At 42.4% G+C, this 24291-nt stretch overlaps 2 protein-coding genes across 4 annotated transcripts in view; one reads left to right on the top strand and one right to left on the bottom strand.

The window, feature by feature from the left end:
* npas1 (neuronal PAS domain protein 1) overlaps nt 1-9994 on the top strand; it is a 33502-nt gene extending 23508 nt beyond the window's left edge. For 2 of the 3 annotated variants that reach the window (XM_010872832.5, XM_020048975.3), the window contains 7 exons: nt 983-1157; nt 1250-1368; nt 1465-1661; nt 4603-4709; nt 5086-5233; nt 7471-7583; nt 8139-9994. In XM_010872832.5, coding sequence (XP_010871134.3) covers nt 983-1157; nt 1250-1368; nt 1465-1661; nt 4603-4709; nt 5086-5233; nt 7471-7583; nt 8139-9133 — 1854 coding nt within the window. In that variant the 3' untranslated portion in view covers nt 9134-9994. The remainder of the gene's footprint in view (nt 1-982; nt 1158-1249; nt 1369-1464; nt 1662-4602; nt 4710-5085; nt 5234-7470; nt 7584-8138) is intronic. The other variant, XM_010872839.5, reaches the window with a different exon arrangement.
* Nucleotides 9995-18098: 8104 nt separating this feature from the next.
* tmem160 (transmembrane protein 160) lies at nt 18099-23984 on the bottom strand. The gene is made up of 4 exons (XM_010872850.3): nt 23686-23984; nt 23421-23445; nt 20501-20593; nt 18099-20375 (listed from the first exon to the last, which is right to left on the bottom strand). Exons 1-4 carry the CDS (start codon nt 23911-23913, stop codon nt 20068-20070), a joined length of 654 nt encoding a protein of 217 aa, XP_010871152.1. The 5' UTR covers nt 23914-23984; the 3' UTR covers nt 18099-20067.
* Nucleotides 23985-24291: the final 307 nt, after the last annotated feature.

The raw sequence follows: 24291 nt of genomic DNA, 5'->3' as shown, positions 1-24291 counted from the left end.
GGCCCATTTATGTCTCATTTAGCTGTAGCAGCTTATTAAAGCCGATGTGTTTTTAAACCCCTTCTCTGCGTTGATCCCTCCAGCCTCCAGTACTCTCTCTATGGGGGCTCCACCCTCTCTTTTGGCTCTTTTTTCACACTTGTTCTGTGCTCCCTCGCTTGCCTCTCTGGCTGTGATGTCCTTGAAGACTGGAAATCCTATAAAGAACACAGTAAATGATCTAATCCTGTAATAAATGGGTATGTCCTACAGACAAGGATGTAAGGCTTCAGGCAGGGAGATGACAGACAGACAGGCTGGCAGGCAGGCAGACAGTCAGGCGGGCAGTCAGGCAGGCAGAAGATGGAAGGCAGGCGTTTTATCAGTTGGAATGGAATCTGACCCGTTACGATTTCGTTTTTTATAGATGCCATGCAAAGAGTATTGCTATTATTACCTTAAATGATTACAGTAGGAGATGAGGCAAGAGGATGATGGGATCATAGCAGGGACGTATTAGCGTCTTTCTCCCTCACTGGGATTGGATGGCTGTGCTCATGCCTGTAAATGAAGAAGAAATGCAGGAGTAGATTAGAATAGTAAAATGTGACCTTTAAAGATGCTGTATCCCTGTCTTTTACACTTTAATCACCAAATACAATAGATTTTTATCCTTCCGACTTCATATGTATTATAACTGTAATCTCCCGTTTCCCTGGGCTACAGCTCAGGTGTGTGTGAGTGCTGTCATTCATCATATAATAATAAAATGTAAAAAAAAAAAAATGTACTACATTGGATTTAAACCACCTTTAAAAAAAGCCAAGGACAATGTACAACAAAGAGGATAAGATCAGTGAACAACAAACACATTAACATAGGAAAGCTATACGGTACAGCACAAGCTGAGTCAGGGCTGAACAGCTGGTGTGTGTGTGTGCGTGCGGGTGCGTGCGTGTGCGTTGCACCCTGTCTGACAGTGTATGTCCATGTGGTTGCTTAGGTGGAGTTGACGGGTAGCAGTGTGTTTGACTACATCCACCCAGCGGACCACGTGGAGATGGCAGAGCACCTGGGTATCAAGCCCCACCTGAGGGCCGAGGCCGGCTGCCACGTGGTCCCTGAGAGCGCGTCCAGCACAGCCTCCACGTCCTCCCTGGCCGGGACCCCTGAGCCCGGTAGTGGTTACGCGCTGTACAGGTTCCACATTCTGTCCCGAGTTCACTGGGGTCACCGAGCTGACTCCTGTGTGTCCACTGTCTCTTCGCAGCCCCCTCCAGCCCTCTCGCGCCTGGGGAGGAACCCCCTGACCGAGGCTTCTTCATCCGTATGAAGTCCACACTCACCAAACGGGGTCTCCATGTCAAGTCCTCGGGCTACAAGGTCAGAGTAAGAGACACATCAATTCCTCCATCTCTATTTCTCTTTCTTTAGGACGAGGACTGTCTATGACCTCTGCTCTGAACTGTCATCCCTCCCTGTCAGGTGATCCATGTGACCGGGCGAATCCGCTGTCGTCCGGCCATGGTGCCAGGCTCCACACGGTCTGTACGTCGGCCTATGGGCTTAGTGGCCCTGGCGCACACGCTCCCTCCCTCCACGATGAACGAGGTGCGCATGGAGAGTCAGATGTTTGTCTTCCGGGTCAACATGGACCTGCAAGTCACCTACTGTGAGAACAGGTACAGCTACAGACAAGAACATACAGAAAAACAGAAAACAGCACAAAACCATACACAGAAATATACAACAACAGACAACAACACACAACCATACACAGAAACACACAACAACATATAACAACAGACAACAACACACAGCAACACACAACAAAACACAGAAACTCACAAAAACACACAACACTGAACAACAACACACAGAAACACACAACAAAAATCTGAAACACATAACTACACACAGACACACACAACAACACAAAGCACCACAGAGAAACACACAACAACACACAGAAACACACTTTATCCAGGCCTAGGCTAGGTCATTTGATGCAGCAACCAAAAAGCCCTTTTGGTTCATTGTCCTGTTGAAAAACAAGATTGTCCAACTAACTACAAACCAGATGTGATGGCATATCGCTGCAGAATGCTGTGGTAGCCATGCTGGTTGATAGTGCCTTGAATTCTAAATAAATCACTGACGGTGTCTCTAGCAAAGCACCTCCACACCATCACGCATCCTCCATCCAACAACATATCTCCCGTTCACCCATTCTGCGTCTCACAAAGACATGGCAGTTGGAACCAAAAATCTCATATGTATTGTAACGACTTTGGTGAGGCCACTATTCGCACAGAAATACAGCGTCACCACAATATATACATATCTGTACTTTTCAATCTGAAAACAATGTAAAATGTAAACTACATACATGTTGTATATATATATATACAACATGTATGTAGTTTACATTTTACATTGTTTTCAGATTGAAAAGTACAGAAACACCACCCTAAGGCAATAGATTTGTATGTGGGTTTCAAACCCACAACTGTGGTATTGGTAGTGTGAGCCACACACGACCACTGCATTGCTGTCATAAACAGGCATGATTGCCATCCAGCAGTAACCACAACTCGTAACTATATAAACATGTAAACCATGTGAACACTGACAGTGTCTTTCAACAGGGAGAAGGATAGACAGCAAGGCAAAGGAATAAATCAAACAGCCCCTGGACAGGGTCAAAACTACAAACTAAACTGCTGTGAACCATCACAGTTACATCTTTGCTGATAAAAAAATGCTTCTACTGAGCATATCATTGACTGATGGACTGATAATATCATTGACTGATGCGCAACTGTCTGATGCGCAAGTGAAGATATTCATTTTGACATAGACAAGATATCATGGCCAAATGCTGAAGATAGAATTTGATGCAAGTTAGTGTAGTATGTGCTAAACTTTGGCATTTCTTTTATTCATTTCTGAAATGAATGATTGTAGTGTGATAAATGTATGTTTGTTTCTGAATGAGAATTGTTGCTAGTGTTGTTGTTGAACAAATCTATTTTGAGTATGAAGAGTTTTGGTGGTTTTGGTGAGTTTTGGAGGTGAGGTTAGCAGTTTGTCCAAGATGCATGTTAGAAATGCAAACTGTTTGAGTTGTTTTTCAAAAGTGATTTCAGTATTGACCGATGCTTGTTAGCAATCGAGAAAAACTGCTAGCTGGTTGAGAGAAGGCAGTGTGCAAAGCTTTCATCAATGCAAATGGTGGTTCATTTGAAGAATGTATTATTAACATGTTTTTGGTTGCTACAGATTCTGCATGTATTATTTTAGAGTTATGATGTGTTCACAACCATTTTACAATGTGGAAAATAATAAAACTAAAGAAATACCCTTGAATGAGTAGGTGCATCCAAATATGACTTGTATACATTAGGCCAATTTCAACCTAATCACTAGGGTAGTTAGGGTAAGTCATTACAATTGTTTCTGTGGTCTTATATTGGCGTGGGAAAGCATGAATGGTACAAGCAAAGGAAATAAAGAAACAGTCAACAGAGTAAAATTAAACCAATCAATCCATTGAGATTATATTTTCAAGTGGATTTTCCCTCCTAAGACAGAAAATAGATTACTGAAAAGAACAAATCCTCAGGTGGACATGGCTTGCACATTGCTACGACAATATACAACATTACAACACATATAAATACACAGCTACACACAGCCAGACATCCAAAAACAGACAAACACTACACAATGATGCTATGATGATGTGTGTCTATTTGACTCTGTAAAGAATGCCTGTCCCTATTATAAGACAATCCCCAGCTGGTCTCTCTTCAAACATAATCAATACGTGCTAAACTCAACCAACACTGGCCGGCAATTATCTCCCGTCATATCACAGATGTCAAGGATATCTGTTAGTCTTGATTGCAGGCAAAATAAAATTAAACTGTTTCTCAGTTAAAATTGTGTTATTGGTCGACTCTTCCATAGAACTGAAATACAGTATTTTGTTGTTTACTATGGGAAATCTGTTTTAGGATTTTACCTGACACCTTGTAGGCCTATTGTAAATAGAGGGAGCATAGCCGCATCCAAAAGGACAGGAGAAATTAAAGTAAGCATATTTAAGATCCAACAGGACACCAGATAAGACACTTGATAAGTGACACCAGGCAGGAACGACTGACCCTGATCCTAGAATGATACCCCTGGGACAGAGCCAACCAGACATTTGTCTGATCTGGTTATTTCTCACTAGGACTGGAGGTCAAATATCCCTGGACAGGTGATTCAAAAATGTGTAATGTTTATTTTTCCTAAGTACAGGCTACACAAGGTGTAACTAAATGCATCCTTGCCGGTTCTTTCACAACAATAAAACAACAGAAATACAAATACAGACATTCAAAATAAGAACACAGTTCTAATGGAGATATTAAAGTGAATAAAGATACGGGTGCAGAAGTAAATTGCATATTATATCATAGTTTTATTCCAAGTTTTGAATCGAATCATTGCAGCTTAGTTTATCCTGCAGATGCATGTAATCTCCTTTTAAGAAATCCAAAGCTATTCTTCAGTTTATTTGTAAATGCATCGCTCTGTGACTGGTGATGATTGCTACCTTATTGGTTCATGTAGGATCTCAGAATACATGGACCTGAGCCCAGCTGAGGTGGTAGGACACACCTGCTACCATTTCATCCATGTAGAAGACCTGGATAACATCCGCCAGAGCCATGAGGACTGTGAGTTACCAACCGGAGTGTGTGTGTTCCTGTTTTAGCATTAAAACAAGTAAAATCATGCGAAGTGAGAATGTGTGACACTTAAACAAGAAGCTTTATCAGACTGGGTTTTAACTTTAGGGTTAGGTTTGGATTTAGGATTAGAATTTTGAGGTTAGGCCTTAGGTAAACATTACATTTTTAGTCATAAATTGCCCGTTCTCACCTTCGTAGTAAAACATAAGTGTGTGCATGTGTTCATTGCTTTCCTTCCCGCATACACAATTTGATGAAAACCACATGTTGTGATCAGCGCCCTCTGCTGCCAAAGTCCTCTAAAGCTCTAGCAACACTGTCCTGTGTTTCCTTGTCATCCTCCTCTGTCTGTCCGTCCCAGTGTTGAGGAAGGGCCAGGTTGTGACCGGGTACTATCGCTGGCTCCAGAGGAGAGGAGGGTATCTCTGGCTCCAGTCCTGTGCCACCGTCTCCATCAACCACAAAGCCCCCCATGAACGCAACGTCATCTGGGTCAACTATGTCATCAGGTCAGTCCGGTTGTTAGTCCTCACGTCAGAATCATGGGCCCATCCAACGATACGCTCTCTGTCAGGTGGTCATTTGTCTCTGTTTGTCTGACTGTACAATATGGGGCGTGTTGTGTACTTCTTCACAGTTTAGCCGACTGTCGTGTATAACTATATCATGGTATATCACAGGGCGTATTAGCTAAAGAAATATGCATTGCTTTGTTTGTTATCAACACCCACACACACCCATTTATATTGTCCACGGATGCTAGTTTCTCCTGCCCCCTTTCCCCACCAAACTGACACACATACACACTAAATGTGGACCCACATTCACACTCACACACACACACACACACACACGCACACACACATTCACACACTCAGACGCGCACACTGCAAGAGACAAAAAAACTGAGAACCAGGCTGAATGATTGGAGAGGGGCTATATAATTACATCAAATGGATGTCAGAATGTTGGGTCTGAATAGTGTTTTAGTTAATTAGTGCTGTAATTGCAAGAGCTCATTAACTTCTCCAACAGCAGCAGCCTCCCAGTGAAGTACTCACTATACCAATCTTGTTAATCAGGACACAGACAAAACAGTGGTTTTCTGCCGCACTCAATAGCTGTAAAAGGTGCATTTATTGTCTTAACTGTATCTCTCCCTTTCTCTGTCTCTCTCCCTTTAACGTCTCTCTTGTTCTCTGTCTCTCTCCCTTTCTCTGTCTCTCTCCCTTTAACGTCTCTCTTGTTCTCTGTCTCTCTCCCTTTCTCTGTCTTTCTCCCTTTCATGGTCTCTCTCCCTTTCATATTCTCTCTCCATTTCACAGTCTCTTTTCCTTTCGCTATCTCTAGCTTTCACTGTCGCTCCCTTTCTCTATCAAATTCTAATTCAACATGCATTATTGGCATAAATGGCAAGGTCAATGTTACAAAAGTGAGTGATACATACAGTATAACAAAATATATGAACAAGAGCATAAATCTACATTATACATACACACAAACAAATACAGCTCCGGAAAGAATTAAGAGACCACTGCACCTTTTTCTTTCCTTTCCAAACAAGAAACCAGGCAAGCCTAGTTCAGCCAGCCCTCAATAGAAAATTCTACTAACTTACTGGAATAGTCGTAAGAATTGAGCAATTGCTAGCCAGTCTGCCAAAGCTCTTCCTTTTCATGGCAAAATAACATACTTTTTTCTTTCATTCGTGAATGACATTAATACAATAACTATCAATAAAGGTGACGATAACTAACTTTTTCATCAAGTGAAAAGACGAGAGAATCGTGGAATTTACCAGAAACAAGGAAATATCCAATAGAATAGAGATGTAATAACCAAAATGTGTTAAAGAAATAAAAATACATATATATTTCTTCAAAAGTAATATTGTTTGTGGAAAGGGCACTGACAATATAAAATTTTTGTTATTTATTGCAGAGACTATGCATTTTTTTTTCACTTAAATATGTTGTTTTAAAGATCTTATTTAAAGTGAAAAAAAGGTCTGACATGATTTTCTTGATTTCAGCCACTACAAAAAAAGCTGGATTTTCAATAACTGCGCGAAGACTTACGACAAAAGCAGACATTCTCATTATAATGTTTAATGTTTGAGTGGTATTTATATTTTAACACATTTCTGAAACATAGAAGCCAAATACAACAAACAGAGTAAGCTAATTTGCCCTTTTAGGGTATCATCTGGAAATCAGACAGGTATATCTAGCCTAATTACATGTATAGTATTATATTGAAGGAAGCAATGGGTTAGAAACCCACAAATACAGTAGTTTTTCTCGTACATTTCACACCAGGTAAAGGGACATTTGTCAAAAAATTTAAGTTGACTTAAGCCAATAAGACAGTTTCAAGGTGATTGTGTGTGTGTGTGTGTGTGTGTGTGTGCGCATGTGTGTGCATGTTTCTGTGTGTGTGTTATTCGAAACAACTACACAGAGAGATATACTGTTGCCTTCCTTAAGTATTCATAGATGTTCTTGTACTCTAGTCCTCAAGCTTATTAAAATGTACTGTGTTACCAAAAACGGAATCTGCTGAAACAAAAATATGTACAAATCTAATAGAATCAAATTTTTCAAAGTTGTTTTTCCAGACGTTGCAATTTCCAATGGCAATATGTTACTGGTTTTATTTTGTTGGTAAATCACTGTCCCGTTTCTCTCCTTTTTGCCTTTATTTGTCTTCATTCCTCTTCACTCTCTTGTCTGTGTCATTCTCTTAGCGGGACAGAGCTCCCAGATATTCCCATGGATCTGTTGCAGCTTCCAGAGAGTCTGAGGGCCGAGCGTCTGAAAGCCAGCTCCTCCCCCTCTGACCACTCCCCACAGGCCAGGGGTAGGCAACCAGCAAACGATACATTGCATTTACACACGCAAACACCCACACACACGTACACACAAACACAAGTTGGTCTTGTTGTCCACGTGGGGACTTGAGACCTAACCTGATACCCAGAAATGAATGTTCCCTAATCCTTTGCCCTAAACCTAACCCTTACCCTAACCTTAACCTAACCTAACCCTTACCCTAACCTTAACCTAACCATTACCTTAACCCTAACTCTTTGTTTCCTATCCTTAGCCCTAAACCTAACCCTGACCTTAACCAAACAATATCCTCTATAGATTTTATGTCTCAACCTAAGCAAAACCTTACGCCTAGCTCTAAATGGCAATGCAAAAACCTAAATCACCAGGCAAAAAGAATGGTTCAGAACTAACCATTGATTAATTAAATAAAATAAAAATGATAAGGTCACTTGTTAGTGATGTACTCCCTTCACCTGGTCATTTAGTGAGCACTTTGTACTTTTTACACCTCTGCAAACATGCATGCTGCTTCAACATCTATCATATAATGAAATGCATCCTCCTTCTGTCTACTTCTCAGGCCCACTGTCAATGAAAAGCTCTGTGAGCAAGTGTGACTCTGACCCCAAAGTTAGAGAGACCTACAACCCTGGCGTCCAATCAGAGGACAGGAGGAAGCGTCCTCTGCAGTCCAGCTGTGAAGGCGCTCCCCTGGAAACTCGACGTCGCCTTGAAGAGTTCCGCCAGAGGGAGGAGAGCATGTCAGCCTCCTCAGACCTAGGAAGTGACAGCGATGGGGAGGAGGAGGAGAGGGAGTGGGAGCAAGGGGGCGACAGTGGGCGGGTCAAACGAGAGGAGGGGCTATCCAAACGGGGAAGGGCAACTCCTACGAGGAGGGAGACGGGAGGCAGGTTGCACAACGGCCGAGCGATCATCCAGCACCTGAAGAGTGTGGTGTCCTCGCCCCTCTCTGGCCCCCCCAGCATCAAGACTGAACACGAGGCCCTGGTCACAGGCAGCCGCTGGACACACACTCACGCTTCGCACACCCAGCCTCCCCCCTCACACACACACACACCCTCCGGCAGCCTGAACGGCGACAGCCCACCCACGCCTATTCCGGACTCCTCCTCCAGCAGTGAGGCCCCTCCCAAAGGTCTCTTCACCCCGCCCTCCCCAGCCATGTCTCCTCCCATGTCTGGCTCGTCCCCTTTGCCCCATGAGGACCGGGGCATGTCTGGTGGCCGTGGGGGCGGGCCTGACTTTGAGCTCCTCCAGAGACTGGCTGCAGGGGGCGCGGCAGGACGGGTGCTGTTCCACCCCCTGGCCCTTGGCCCCCAGGGGCCCCAGAGTCTGTACGCGCCCAGCACCATCCGCTACGCTCCCCCAGAGATGCCCCCCACCCACCCCGGCACTGAGGGGCTGCGCTCCGACCACCACAAGGGTCCCCCGGCCTTTTTCCCCCACCTCCAGAGGCTGGCCGGCCTGCCCCCATTCAGTGGGTTCTCAGACAACCCTTTCAACCCCTTCTGTATGAACGGACTAAGGGGGGGCGCAGGGTCAGAGGAGGACTGAGATGAGGAGAGAGACACGGGGGGCAGGACAGTGGCGGGCAGGCCCAGAAACACCAGACGGAAGGACCTCTGTACACAGCTACCATGGGGAGTTGGGCGAAGTCCAGTGCCAAGGGATAAGAGAAGGAACATACTGGTGACTTTGTCCTAGTGGTGTGGGAAGCGTTGTCCTGTTGTCATAGTGACCCTCTCTCCACCACTGTCCCGAGGACTTACAGAGCTCTTTGAAAGCCATACTGTACATAGAGACAAAAACCATACACACCTTCACTACTTCATCTTCAGTATTTTAACCTGACTCACAGACGTCTGAATGACAAGTAAGAGAAGTAGAACATTTGTGGGGGGGGTTTTATTCTCTTGCTTGTGTGAAATACTGGTTCATCTCTTACACAGGGTTAAGCATTACACTAGGAGACAACAGTGGTCTGTCACGGACACCCGAGGTAATATCCCAACACATCCTTGGTGAACCCTGTTGGAGAGGGTTTGAGACAGTGAAGACAGTGAAAGCACAGTCAGGGAGTCCCACGTACATTCCACGCCATACTGAAACGGTTCTGTTATGATATCATCGGGGAAGGAAAAACCGGGAGGCTGATCACTGGCTAATGTTGTTAGTCTTGTAAAAACAGAAAATTGTCTAATAGAATGACGTGTTGTGAAAGATAAATATTCTGGGAGTGTGTGTGTGTGTGTGTGTGTGTGATGAAAGCCATGTTCTTATACTATCATGTGGCTGCCATTATGTGGACAGGGTGTGTAAACTGTTGTCTTACATGTGGGGTTTTGAAAATCCCCAAAACCATCTTTGAATCCTTCAACAAACATGTTTGAAATAAAGGGTTTGGGAAGTTTCAGATATTTGTATTTTTAGTCATAATATTTGCTTGAGCACTTACTGGCAGTTTTAGTGAACCTAGAACCCATAGCACAGAGGTGTCAAACTGGTCCCATGGAGGGCCCAGTGTCTGCAGGTTTCCGCTTTCACCTTGTACTTGAATGATTAATTCGGTCACTTGGTTAGTTTCTACCCACACCTGGTTGTTTAGGTCTGAACTGGGAACCAATTTAAAGGAAAAACAAAAAACCTGCACTCGGGCCTCCGTGGAACCGATTTGACACCCCTGCCACAGCACATCATATTTTACATTTCCTAAGTATGGATTTTCTGGCTTTTGGGGGAAAAAAGCCTGTATCTACTATTGTCTACAGAATCAGAATCATTTGTGGATACCATTTCTATGTATCTGTGTCATCTGATATTTGGTAAGACTAAAAAAACCTGAAGTATCCCTTTAAGGGATTTAAAATTTAGAGTGATTATGATGAATACTTAGACTCAGCTAAGGCCATTAAAAATGGGTTGTTCTGGTTTTTGACTGACATAAGACCACAGGAGTTTAATACAAGTTGATTAAATGTGTGGTCATTAAATTCTGACCATGGGGATTTAGTACTTTTCTGGTCGATTAAAGAGGAATGTAACCTTTCTCAAAGTTGCCCCCTCAAAAGAAACAGATTAGGTCATTAGAGGTGCGATGAGAAACAGTGGTAAAATATCCCCACAATAAATCATTTTAAAGATATTTATACACCCATCAACGGAAATTACATCCAAGGAAATCATCTCAAACTGAAACGATAGAGATTAAAATGTCCCTCTCTTAAATCACTGTCTTGGTCGTAGATGAATGCATACCTGTTGGATCGGGTGGGACATCATCATAACGGGTCTTATCTATCATGAGAGCAGATGGATGCCTGTCCGTTGTAATTCCAATGGCTCCACTACAATGCGTCCAGATAAAAACTCTACCAGTCTCTCTCTCCGTCGCTGTGAACCTAAACCCTTTTCTGTTCAAATGTTTGTAAATATGCCATCCCATTCTGATGTTCAAACAAAAATGAACCGATGTAATAAAAAATGATGCAGGTGAGGATGATGATGGTGATGATGATGATGGCGATGATGATGATAATAAAAGATTCCAGTAGAGGAGCACACTGAAGTGGTTCTACTTTTCTGACTGTCTCCGACCGCAGGGCCGGGTCTGCCGGCCATGACCGGAAGCAGCGGTAAGGATGTTTAATGAGAGCGTCTGCCGTAAAAGACCCTCCACGGTACTCACTGGGACCAGGTTAGAGTGACCCGGCATGATGTGGCGCATGGGGAACACGGCCGTCCAGGTTTGCGGTCAAAACCTCTCCAGGACAAGACAAAGAGTGTGTGTGTGTCTGTGCGCGTCTGGCGGCGTGTGTCTGTCTGCCCGAGGCCGTGTGTACGCACACAGTGTCGGTGCGCGTGTGTTTGTATGTGTGCGCTCGCTTGTTCGTATGCGAGTACCTTACTGCAGGGTGGTACGTGCGTACGTTCCAGAGCGGGTGTTGTGTTGTTCCAGGCCGCCCTGGGGAGGGGCTCTGACATTGAAGATGGGTTAAATCCTGTTTTACATTCAAGTGGCAGGCCCCAGTTCATTAGAGTGAGGATCATTCCTCCTCAAGACCAAAGGAAGCGCATACTAAACAAGAGCAGTTGTTGGGGAGAAAATGTGTGTGTGTGCCTGTGTGTGCCTGTGCGTGTCTGTTTGTGAGCGTGTCTGTCGGGTTTGTGTTTGCACGCGTGTAAAAAAAAGCGTTGAGAAATGACCTCAGGTTCCTCTTTTATCTCTTTCTTTCTCAAGAGCGAGTTCAGCTGATAGCCTTTCCCATGGTTCTGGTAAAGGTGGGCTTCTACATCTCTGATAGAGACAGTGGGTTCTCAGGGACATGGGCGTCTCACCTCACCTCTACACCCTGGTGGCTGTCAGTGACTCTGAAGGCTTATCTTGGCCTCTGAACAGAGTCGCGGTCTCTAGGGAAATACCTTAGCACATGTAAATGGGCCAGACGAACTGAAAACATGATGAATAATTGAGAGGTCAAAGCCAACTGCCCAACCCCTCCTCATGGACTATGCCTTTACACCCCCAATCCATCCGTCGTCTATCCATCAATGACCGCATCCGATATCCATCACCATCATCCATCACCATCATCCATCACCATCATCTCTTTTCCCTTTACTGTGCGAACTCTGCCACACCTTCTGCACCTGCTACTCCACCTGTCTTCTCAATTCTGACATCTCCACCCCTCTCTGCCTCCACCTCTCTCCCCACTCCAGCTCTCTTACGGTCCACCTCCCTCCACCTCTCTCGACCTCTCTCCATCTCTTTCCCCGTTCACTCGTCCCTCAGTTCAGTCCACATTCTGAATGGTGGGCCGTGTGCTCATCCATAACCCTCTGCAGTGCTGGGCGGTGGGGCGGTGGGGCGGTGGGGCGGTGGGGCGGTGTGGCGGTGGGGCTGTGGTGAGTCAGTCTTGTGTCCAGGTGTTTGTCAGTGTGGGCGCGTGCCTCTGGGCGCACTGCCCTTTAGACGCGCCAGGCCCTGGGAGCTGCCTGCATGCCAAACAGAGCTGCCTGCAGCCAGAGGGTTGGGGGGGGGCACAGCGCAGCACCAGACACACCCTGCATGAGAAATGAACTGCGCCAAAACGGCCCGGGGTGGAGCGCTAGACAGAGCGGAAGACGGGAGCACCGGAGTTTACCTGAGTTCGACAAACAGAGAGCTGGAGAGGCGGGGCGAGGAGCGGGCGAGCGAGCAGGGAACGAACGCCCCATCTCGGACGCCGAGGTGAGTCCAAGCATCTCAAGTGGTGGCTCACCCCCCCCTCCGGGGAATCAGTGGCGGAGAGATCTCTCACCTGGGCCCGGCCTACGTGATCCCTGTCATCCACACTGCTCTCAGGGTGCGGTGAGACCAGCGCGGTGATTCCTATCTGGGATTTTTACCTACAAGTAATTTGAGCAGACACTCTCACCCGAAGCAGCAGTTTTAGTGCGAGGGAGGACATTCTGACAGCAGCTCTCCCGTGAGTGTCGGACCCACTACTCTGGTGTCTACCAACCGGGTTAGGCAGGACACTGCTGTTTGTATTCTTTAATGGGTGTTATGTGGACAGGCAGAGGACGGGGGTTGTACTGTAGGTTTAGTTTTTTTATTAGGCCCTGGGGAGGGGAGTGCCTGGTTCATTTACTATATAATTTCCTCCATCCAGCCAAATGTCCTCATCTGTTCAATTCCCCTGTTGAATTGGTTTGGTGCACATACTGTTTCTCTCTCTCACACACTAACACACACACGTACACACACACGTGCACACAAATGTTTTTGTGTGCTACCTGTCAATAGGGTTGATCTGAACTACCACCTGAAGGTCTGTTCTGCTCTCTGTCCACATAGTGACAACAGATGGATTGTTCGCTGGATCTTCAGCAGGTTAACTAGTAAGCCCACCACGTGTACAGTCAATCAAATCGTGGCTGATTTTCCATATAAATCCACCAAAAATAAATGAATAGTTGACAGCCAGTGGAGAAGCCAGGTGTGGTGATGTGCATGAATAATGCATTGCACAATTTACCTTGTTATTTGAATGAATGTTTCATTGTATTAATTCTATTTGGATCAGTTGTGGGTCTACTCTGGATAGATTATTATGTCTCGAAAGGCACCGAAGCGTGCTGTATTTTTACTTCTGATACTGTCTTTTGTGGTTGATCATTCTCCCAAGTTGTTCTTACGTGATCACATGAGCCTGTGCTCCCAGGAGGCCCTGTAATGCAGATTCTGCCTCCAAAGTGCTGTTTCTCCTCCTAGATTAGAACATAGCACATCAATGTAGCTGAAAATCTAAAACAGCCACACTTCTCCAAAATGTTAGAGAGTTAGCGGAAGTTAAAATGGACAACTTAATGTAATATTTATCATGACACCTCAAAATGGAACAGCCCCATGGATAAGCGTGGTAAATGCATCATCTAGTGAGCACAATTACATTTATATTATATTACATCTTATATTATATTACATTACATTTTGCATGAAGATCTGAAACCATTCAGTGTGACAAATATGAAATAATAGAGGAACTCAGGAAGGGGGCAAATACTTTTTCATGGCACCGTATCTGCCGTAATAATGGAATGATAGTGTGTCACAACGTAAAATTATTTAATTTAGGTGCATTCAAAAGCACATTCTAATGTGCAGAATTTCTATTGGTAACATAAAACGGCACATCTGCATAACTTAGATACGATCATCTCTCCCCAAACAAGCAATGGCAGATCGGGGGAGGCCAAATCCACCTGTCATTTTATGGCAGCTATGATCCTGAGAGGTCCAGTTGCAGTCAAATCTCTCGGGGAAGTCCTTCTCAGACCCCTATACTGCCACCTACTGGATCAGTCAATCAGCATTCAGGATTTCAACCACCCAGCTTATAATTACAGTTTTTCTCAATTGCTAAAACACATTTTCTGAAAACATTAAACACAAAACCTCATCTTCAAGCACTATTTACAAAACTTCTGACTCCTCTAGCAAAATGAAACTTTCGCCTCAAAACAGTTTTACCTGTGTTCAAAATCAAACACTGCTCTCAAATCATAAACAAAGTGATCCAAATGATATACACTATCAAGCAGTCAGTAAACAATACACCAAAAAATAGAAACATATAGTTCTCAGGGAGAAGTACATTTTAATCCCAAAACAAATTTCATATTTTTTCGTCATTGTCTTTTGATGAACGAAAACATGTTCTATCATAGTAGCTCAAAATTGACCAGCAATTACTACTCTGCTTTGCTCTTTGAATGTATTTTTTTGTTCTTCCGCCTCCTTGTACCCCTATTTTTACAGTACAGAACCCTGCATCTCACAAACTTGTCCTTTGTCTCTGTGATACTGTCATTCTTGTTCTTTGTTGATATGCAACCAGTCAAAATGTACTGGCTTATATTGGTTGTGTCACATCATTTGAAACAGGTTAAATCATTTTTAAATGTTCAATCAATGACATGTGTTCTCTATTTGTATTTGATCGTTGCCACTTGTGTTTACCAGCATGGATGACATGTGCATTAGAGTGCAGAAGGTGTTCTGAGATTGAGAATGTGTTTAGAGGTTTGCTGAAAAGTCTAAGTGAGATCCGAAAATGGTGTTTTACCATGTGAAATGGTTTAAGGTATTGACAACAGACTGCACATTTAGCTAAATGAGTTCAGGCAATTGAGAACTTCGTTTAGCCAATGGGTTTCAGTGTTTTAGCAATTGAGAGAAACTGTCAGCAATTTGCTTGCAAGGGGAAGTAAGATATGAACATTATACCATGACTAAGGGCACAACCCAGAGTGCCTGGATACAACATTCTGTCTTGGTAGATTGGCTAAGACTGGAATCTGCCAACAAATCTTCATGTTTCCCCAGCCCCTGTAAAGGATGTGCTCAGTAAATGACTTATTGCATTCAATAAGGCCACTGAAAAATGACCTGTAGTGATTCATGTTTTTCTTTTGCAGTGAATGTAGTTCAGGTAGACTAGCTGGAGAATCTGATCAATAACACACAGCGGGTTTCATTGAATTCCTGAGCTGGCAAGAAGGACAGTGAGCAAAAGAGGAGCTGTTAACTGCAACTTCTCCCCGGTTACCTGGTGCTGTAATATAAAAATATCTGGCTCCAACTATCACAGCCTTTTTCATTAAACTGTTGAGGGTAGATTAATCATATAATTTAGGGGATTACCATAGTAACACCTTTGGAGAAATTGTGACAGAACCAACAGCCCTGAAGAGAAAATAATCGGCCTACAATTAGTTCAGTTTTGTCAGGAGTGGGCCAATTATAACATTCCACTGCCACTACAAACATTTTCTCCATGTGAGACAGGATTCTTAACCTCCAAAATAATATGATTTCAAATTACAGCAAATGGATCAATTTGCCATCTTAAAAATTAAATAACATGTTTTAACTATCAATTATTTTCTGTTTTGAATTTGTAATGAATTTAGTTCAGAAAGGAAAACGCCACGTATTAGTTAATGGAGAGCTGTGCACAGCAATTTACATGCAATGTCTTGGCATTAGGTTCTTCTGGGTTAACTCACTGCATCGCACGATCGTGTATAAGATACTAACAAACTATAACATCACTGTAATATTATTAATAGAAATCCCCATTGGCAATGAGCTAGGTACGTTACAAAGCAGACTGGGCCAAACCGGTGGAGGCAGGGGCGGTGGGTGGATATGAACCCATATGCTAGTACGACCATCAGCATATAAGATTGAATGAGTAACCAGACGATTAAATAGACAAACCTGCACTGAAATCTGATATTGTGATTGGAGCGATTCGATGTCAGCTGATGCATCGCTGGCAAATTACCCCTGAACTGGCTATGGTAATAATAATTTGTAGATTTTATTTTTCACTTTGACATTATGGATGTGGTTTTGTGTTCATTAGTGGCAAAAACACCTTATTAAATACATTTTTATTTGCTGTTGTAACACCTTAAAATGTAGAAAAGTCCAACAGGGCAAATACTTCTGAGAGCCACCGTACATTTACTGTATATTCAACCCTACTCTTGATCGGTTTTAGCTTAATACACCACTACAATTTTCCCACTAAATACACCCCCTCATGATGCCATTTGCAGACTCGACTTTAACACAGCTTCAACACAGCACTTCAGAAAATGTGTAAAAAAAAAAAAATTGGAATTTGAAGTTATCCTGAATATGTAAAAGTTGGTTCGGTTCCTCTACTCTAGCTGGAATGGTTCAAGATTTTAAACTTCTTCTTGGGAGTGTATCCAGTAGGAGGCCGTGTAGTGGTCAGAGAAAGGACATCGCAGAGATGGCAGCTTGTTTGGAATTCCCTGGGGCTGAGATTCAGCTTTTACAAAATGTGAGCAAATTAGAGGTCTCCCATTTAACAAACAATAAAAAGTGTTTACAACTATTAAATTATTTTATGTATAGGATTTTGGGGAAAGTTATGCTGTGCATTGATGAGTATTTTCCAGGCTACATGAAGAAACATGAACAAAGATAGTATTAATAATCTTTAAAATGGCTATCCATGAATGGAGCATATATTTTGGGGAATCTTATTTTAATAAATAAATGATATAGTCTGATTCTTAAATAATGGACCTTTAAAATGCTCACCTTAAAGCTGCTATCAGTCAGACCTGAGTACATATGATTGACACAGTGGTTACATTTTGTCAAGCTGGATCACACAGCTGTTTGTCAAATCAGTGATGGGGTGACCTTTGTTATTGTTTGCAGAATTCCTCTTTAAAGACCAGAAGGTTATCAAATGAAGGTAGCATGATTTAACTTTTCTCCAGCTAGCTAGCAGCTTCAGTGACCTTTAAATTACAGCTCAGGCCTCAGCTGTTTAGTGGGGACTGAGTGTGTTGCTAACTAGGAGGCTTGTGACAGTGTATGTTACCCACAGCAAATGGAATGCAGAATTCTTCATGAGACTGCTGAACCATCTGGCAAGTCATTACCGCATTTAAAATTCATCCGAAATCAACATGAATTAAAAAATATGTATTTTTTTTATTAGCTATTGTTAATCCCATATTTATTTTTCCCAATCCCATCGAAACAATTATTTGCTATAGTAGCAGTGTGTGAACTTTCATATCCATATTGCCATGCTTCTTGCAAAAAAATGTAGTGTGATATTGTGATCTTATATGCTTATATGTATTTACATGCAATGTTTTTCACTGAACATAGCTATGCGTCCACCCTTAAATGAAGGCTGTGGTTTAAGATGCATTCTTTGCAAGAGGGAAAGTGTGACTGTATTGGTTGTCAATTAGAGGCTGTCATCTCATTCAAGGTAAATGGTGTTAATAAGGCTGTAACCTCCCCAGGATCAAGTTGACATGGAAATGGAAATGTAGCCACATTCATTTGAGCGGTAATACCAGACTGAACTCAGTTGTAACCAAAGTTACCTCGCAAACATTTCCCACTACCCCCACTGCTGTAACAGCCCCTTTCTGTTTTCACACACACAAAAAAGTGTCATCTCACCACCAGTCAGGTAACCGTGTTTATGTACATATTCATACATACAAACGTGAAGTTTAATGCTGCACAGTAAGTTGTACTGAAGACCATACAAAAACAAATGCATCCCACTACAACTCTATACACACAGGTTCTTACCCAACGGCTAGCTAGCACCGTTTCACCATCCGGTCCCGGAAGATCATGTTCTGACTGGTCTCGGGGAATACGAAAGTTAGCGTAACTATATCTTGACAGCCGAATATGTGCATTAGGGTACAGGCTAGCCACTAGGATCAGTGTTGAGTGAATTTAGAATTAAAGACTGGCTAATTGAAAAGGGTGATTGGGTTGAGGCGGGTGGATGAAAATAAACATCCCGACCTGGTTGCAGTTTGAATCCATGGGAGTGGATTTGTTTGTTTTTGTTTTCTAACCTTAGCCCAAACCCCAGTACTGTAACGCATAACCTGAACCCAAAGCCCAGTACTGTAATGCATACTGTAGCCTTAACGCAAACCCCAGTACTGTAACGCATATTGTAGCCTTAACCCAAACCCCAGTACTGTAACACACAATTTTAAATATAATTCCTAACATATAATACAGGTCTTTACATTTGTAAGATATTAATTGTTTTAGTAGCATTCATAACATATAAGTTTAGCAAATTTGTAATATTATACATTTTAATAGTGCATTGTAATGTGCCTTAACATAACAACAGGTCTTATGAATTCAGCGGTCATAGATTTACATATACTGTGTTACACATTCCCATGATATCAGACCATCATGTTTTGTAGCGCAGCGATCAGGTCAAGATGGTCTATCAGGCTAGAGACTAACAATATCTATATGTTACATTTATCACCTCACACAAACATCAAGTATACAAGTTGTACAAATGTTATAGTTTCTTTTCAGAACCCCCCTCCCCCCACCTACAAGAGGGGCTTAGGGTTGTATTTGGACTCCGTTGACTTTTGTAAAATTACATAAACTATGAAATCAAAACTATTGAATCAAAAATCTTTGGACATGTTTAAAAAGTAATAACTAATGATACACAATCATGGCAAAGTTGCATGGGCTTAGGGGAAAAAAACATGCATCTCAAAATCCTAACAAGAGAAAAAAACCCAAGACTTGATAGGATAACCAATTCTGTTCAATCTGACAGAAAAAATAAAAAAACATTAGAAAAAAAAATTGACCAACAGAAACAGAAAAATTGACAACATACCGAAACCCTGTGTTTTATTCCCCATTTCTACACAACACGTGACAGACCTGGCTCATCCATTCAACACAGCAACAAAGGCTACATGTCCATCTCTAGCATGTATTAAGACAGGTTACTGCATCAAGAATCTACTGTCTCATTCCCAGACACTTCCACCCAAATAGTGCTGTGCACAATAACCTGGGCACAAGCTGAACACAGTGGGGGTTGGCTCAGAGTATGGTTTTAGAGAACTGTACAGTACTCTTTGATTCTTTATGTAAGAATGGTCTGCAGTAAATTAATCCATACCAGAACCTCTCAGAGTGTGTGTTATTTAAAAGCAAAATTACGGAAAAATAAAAAACAACTGATCATTTTACAAGCAGAAAAGTAACTCCTGAGAAAATAGCTGAATATCAATCTCATCATTTGTAAAGCAACATATCAATGCATTACTTTGTTACACAAATTCAACACATTATCACAGAATGAAGGGCAGCACCAAAAAAAATAACATTTTCACTACACTTGGGTAGTCTTATTTTTGCACTACCATTAGAAATCCTATTTTAATTTGAATTTAACTCTTTTTTTTAATGTCTGGCAAAATGTGCTAACTTTTCATGATTTGCTATGGCCAAATGAACTGGTGAGGACATCAACTTATACAGTTAAACAGACAGACACACACCTTTGCCAATCTCTTTCATTTCTATGTTTCGTCACACACATGCACACACACGCGCACACACACGCACACACACGCACGCACTACTTGTCTTGGCCTTTGTCGTTATGCCTGTCACCATGAGAGTGGTTGCCACGGTGATGGCGGTCCTGACAGTCCGGACAGTCCCCTCCATCATCGTCCTCGTCATCCTCATGTATGATCTCCACTTCCAGGCGTCCAATGTAGAGCGACACGGCACACAGCCAGAGAAGGGCCACACTGCTCACCACAGCAACGTTCAGAAGCACAGCAGGCAGGGAGAGAAGCATCATCTTCCTCAGGGCGAAGAGGCTGCCCACGTATGACGCTCCTCCAAACGACACGCACACACCGCCCAGAATAAAGAAGGCTGGGAGAGAGTGAGGGTGAGAGAGAATGAGACCTAGCGTGGTATAGTGTCCGGTGTTACGAGGCTACCTTAAAGGGTTTTCAGGACCATGGTGCTTTGCTTCAATAAACAGACCGCCTACGTACCGTATCCTGCCTCCCGTCCCACATCGCTTTGGACAAACGCGATGACTCCGATCCCCGTAGCCAGGAGTCCGTTCCGGAACCAAGACAGGAACCCTGGAAGAGGACAACAAGGTGTTCAGAACCAAGCCTGAAGACAAGCCTAACCTCTTCCCTCCTCAGCCTTTAAAAACAACAAATGTGAAAACAGGCTTTAATATGTTGATAATGCGTTGCATTACACATTGTCACGTAAGATCACATGAAAACGTGCTTTTGGAAACGTTCAAATGGTACTTCCAGAAGTGTTGCAGTCAGAAGCCTGCTCATGTTCCTTGATCTAGATTTGTAAACTCATAGCGGCAATATCTTAAGATAGCTCCACCCTCCTGAGATCTCTATCAACTAATAGAAATCACCAAAATCATTGCATGGAATATACAATTGTGAGTTAAGTACTGCCAGTCAGCCAACAGCTCAAGCTATGTGGATCCATGTTAAAGTCATACGCAGACCTATATTTAATGTCTGTTTATTTCTTTCTGCAAGCCTTTTGACATTGTAATAAAATGCATTATAGGTATTGAAGGTAAAACAGTCAAACAGCAAATGTTAATGATTACTAAAACTCCTAGGCAAATATGAACTCACAGTTTAGCATGCCATTTATTTGGGTATTTCACAGTTTGCTGCATACGTTCAAACCCCGGGTGAGTTTTTCCCTTTCAAATGCGGAAGGACATTTATTGTTAGTGCAATGTGAAGGCAATTGCATCCAATGTTTATGAATGATTTGTTTTTCTGAAGAAAACCAATTTTACACAAAATTATTTTTTGTAAAATTAGGAACTCCATCTTCAGTCCTCTGCTCTGCTATGCATTATTCAGGACTATCACGCACCATTTCAAGTGTATTATACTGGATGACATTTCTTGTTTTCACTCTGGCAAGACTTGACCCAACTCCTTAAGTAGCGATCTGCTGTACACCGTCGCCACCTGGCAGTGATAGCAACATTGGCACAAGTCAGCCAATACCTTTGTGTATCCTTCATCTTACTATCCAAAACTCAGCTCCTCTACTGACGTTTGGGGTGTGGGGCTGGCCAGTTCATACCTTTTGCAAAACAGACATTTAACAATATTATAAAGCCCCTTTTTATTCTTTACAATGCATAATATTACATTTGTATACATCTACAGTACAAGTCAAATGTTCAGACACACCTACTCATTCAAGGATATTTCTTTAGGTTACCGATTTCCCACATTATATAGTGAAGACATCAAAACAATGAAATAACACATATGGAGTCATGTAGTGACAAACGATAGCTTCAACAGGTCAAAATACCTTTCATATTGTGGATTCTTTAAAGTTGCCACCCTTCGCTTTGATGACTGCTCCGCACACTCAATGCATTCTCTCAACCAGCTTCTAATGTTTTTTCATGCCCCAAATCGGCCTAATGCGAATCATGAGGTTTGTCTCCCATGTGGAGGATAGGTGAACCACCAGAACATGCCACCCACACACCTAAATATATATTCAAAATCTTTTTACAAAGACAACAAACCTAACGTTGAAACTGAAAAGCATTATTATTTTTGGAAAAATACATGCTCATTTACAATTTGATGTAAGCAACACATTTCAAAAAAAGTTGGGACAGGGGCATCTTCACCACTGTGTTGCATCACCTCTTTTAACAATACTCTGTAAGTGTTTGGGAACTGAGGAGACCAATCGCTACAGTTTTGAAAGTGGAATGTTGTCCCATTCTTGTTTGATACAGGATTTCAGCTGCTCAACATTTTGATTCCCCAAAATAATCTGAAATGTTGATTTGTCACACCACAGGGCAGTTTTTGCACTTCACCTCAGTCCATTTGAAATTAGCTCGGGCCCAGAGAAGGTGCTGGCACTTCTGGATGTTGTTTATTTATGGTTTATTCTTTGCATGGTAGAGTTTTAACTTTCATTTGTGGATGTTGCAATGTAATGACAGACAATGGTTTTCAGATGTGTTCCTGAGCCCATGCAGTGATGTCCATTGTCCACTACAGAATTGTGTCTGTTATTAATGCATTGCAGCCTGAGGGCCCGAAGATCATGGCCATCCAAGATCAGTTTTCAATCTTGTCCCTTGCGTACAGAGATTACTCAAGATTTCCTGAATCTTTTAATTATATTGTGTACCGTAGATGATGAGGTCCCCAAACTACTTTTTACGTTGTGATACATTGTTCTTGAAATTGTGGTACTATTTGCCAACGCAGGCTTTCAAATAGTGGTGAACCCCTCCCCACTCTTCTGACAGGCCCATCCTCTCTGGAATTATTTTTAAAAACCCAATCATGTTACTGACCTGTTGCCAATTGATCTAATTAGTTGTGTGATATTCCACCAGGTAAACTTTATTTGTAATACACGTTTCTAATGTTGTGGTGCATTGGTCCCAGCTTTTTTTAAACGTGATGCAGGGATCTAATTAAAAGTGAGTGTGCATTTTCCAAGATTCAACATTTTATATGTTGTCTTTGTACTATTTCTATTGAATATAGGGTTCAAATGGTTTGCACATCATTGCATTCTGTTTTTCTTTACATTTTACACAGGGTCCAAACTTTTTGTGTAAACAGGGTCCATAATAGACGTTTTAATTGGTAGAAAGATTTCTAAGTTTAAAGGTGCTTCAAATCTTTTTATTAATGAAAATGTCAATAATATAAAATGGACGTTTTAATTTATATTCTAAAACGTCCATATACAGATGTTTTAATTAGTAAACTGATTTGTACCACCTTCAAACTTTGGCTAATGTTCGCATGTCTACTGTACACAACTATGCTAACTTTGCCAAAAGAAATTCTTAGAAAGTTCATAGCATGTTAAATGAAAATCTTTCTTTTTAACCTGGTCCTAAGTGAATAGTGTAGTTACCTGTTTCATGGGACTTTCTCAGCATCTGCCGGACAACACAAAAACATACAGAGCAGGTCAACACTCAAACCACCTACCTCAACTCGTTTTCGAACGAGAACGAGTTGAGGTACTTAGCTAAATTCGCGTAGAACATTGTAATAGGGGAGTCTGTTCGTGGAATATGGAAATGCAACAAACAATTATTTTTAAATAAAGTGAAAATGTATTCGTGATTTAGCATATTTTCTAGAAAGGCGACACAAGAATTGTACATTCAACCTACCAAGGCATCCGCCTTGTCGAGTTCCGACAACCGGTGAAACTGTTGTGTCTCTGGCATCCGAGATTTATTCCACGGTCCTCTCTCAACTACCCATCTCCGCGCGGACCCGTGGACTCTCCTCACCGGCAGTCCCCCGAGGTTCTGTGGCAAGACGTGCTTCACTACCCGGGCGAACTGAGATGCAATCCGCGGCAGCTGCCTGCACGTAAACCAACTCAAGGAAGCCATAATCGCTAAAAACACAACACGACATTTGCATGCCCTGTGAACTTTCACACGGAAGCTTGTTGGTAACTGTGGACAGATTATTGTAGCGCCATCATGCGTTTGTAGTTGTACATCATCAACCGCGTGTTTCAAATCCAAAATGCTAATTAGATTATAGCCGTTATATGTCAGAACTTATATCACGGGTATGACATCAGGTAACATTTTACTGCTCTATTTGCGTTGCTAACCGGTTAATAATAGCAATAAACCATCTCAGATGTTTACAGTATATTTGATATACCAAGCATTCCTCGCGTGACTAGCTTTTTGCCGTATACCACACCCCTCATGCTGGTTAAATAACCCTACCATATTCATTCAATAGGTTATATTCTT

The sequence above is a fragment of the Esox lucius genome, chromosome 1 (assembly GCF_011004845.1).
Source record: "Esox lucius isolate fEsoLuc1 chromosome 1, fEsoLuc1.pri, whole genome shotgun sequence".
Taxonomy (NCBI): domain Eukaryota; kingdom Metazoa; phylum Chordata; class Actinopteri; order Esociformes; family Esocidae; genus Esox; species Esox lucius.
Note: the sequence above shows the minus strand (reverse complement) of the source record. Positions and strands in the feature narration are given on the sequence as shown.

What these genes read in the sequence shown, in the direction of transcription:
- tmem160 (XM_010872850.3), bottom strand. Translation starts at nt 23,913, where the DNA reads ATGGCTTCCTTGAGTTGGTTTACGTGCAGGCAGCTGCCGCGGATTGCA. An exon ending in TCGACAAGGCGGATGCCTTG is followed by an intron (nt 23,446 to 23,685) that starts GTAGGTTGAATG and finishes GTTGTCCGGCAG; the next exon opens with ATGCTGAGAAAGTCCCATGA. An exon ending in GAGAAAGTCCCATGAAACAG is followed by an intron (nt 20,594 to 23,420) that starts GTAACTACACTA and finishes GTCCTCTTCCAG; the next exon opens with GGTTCCTGTCTTGGTTCCGG.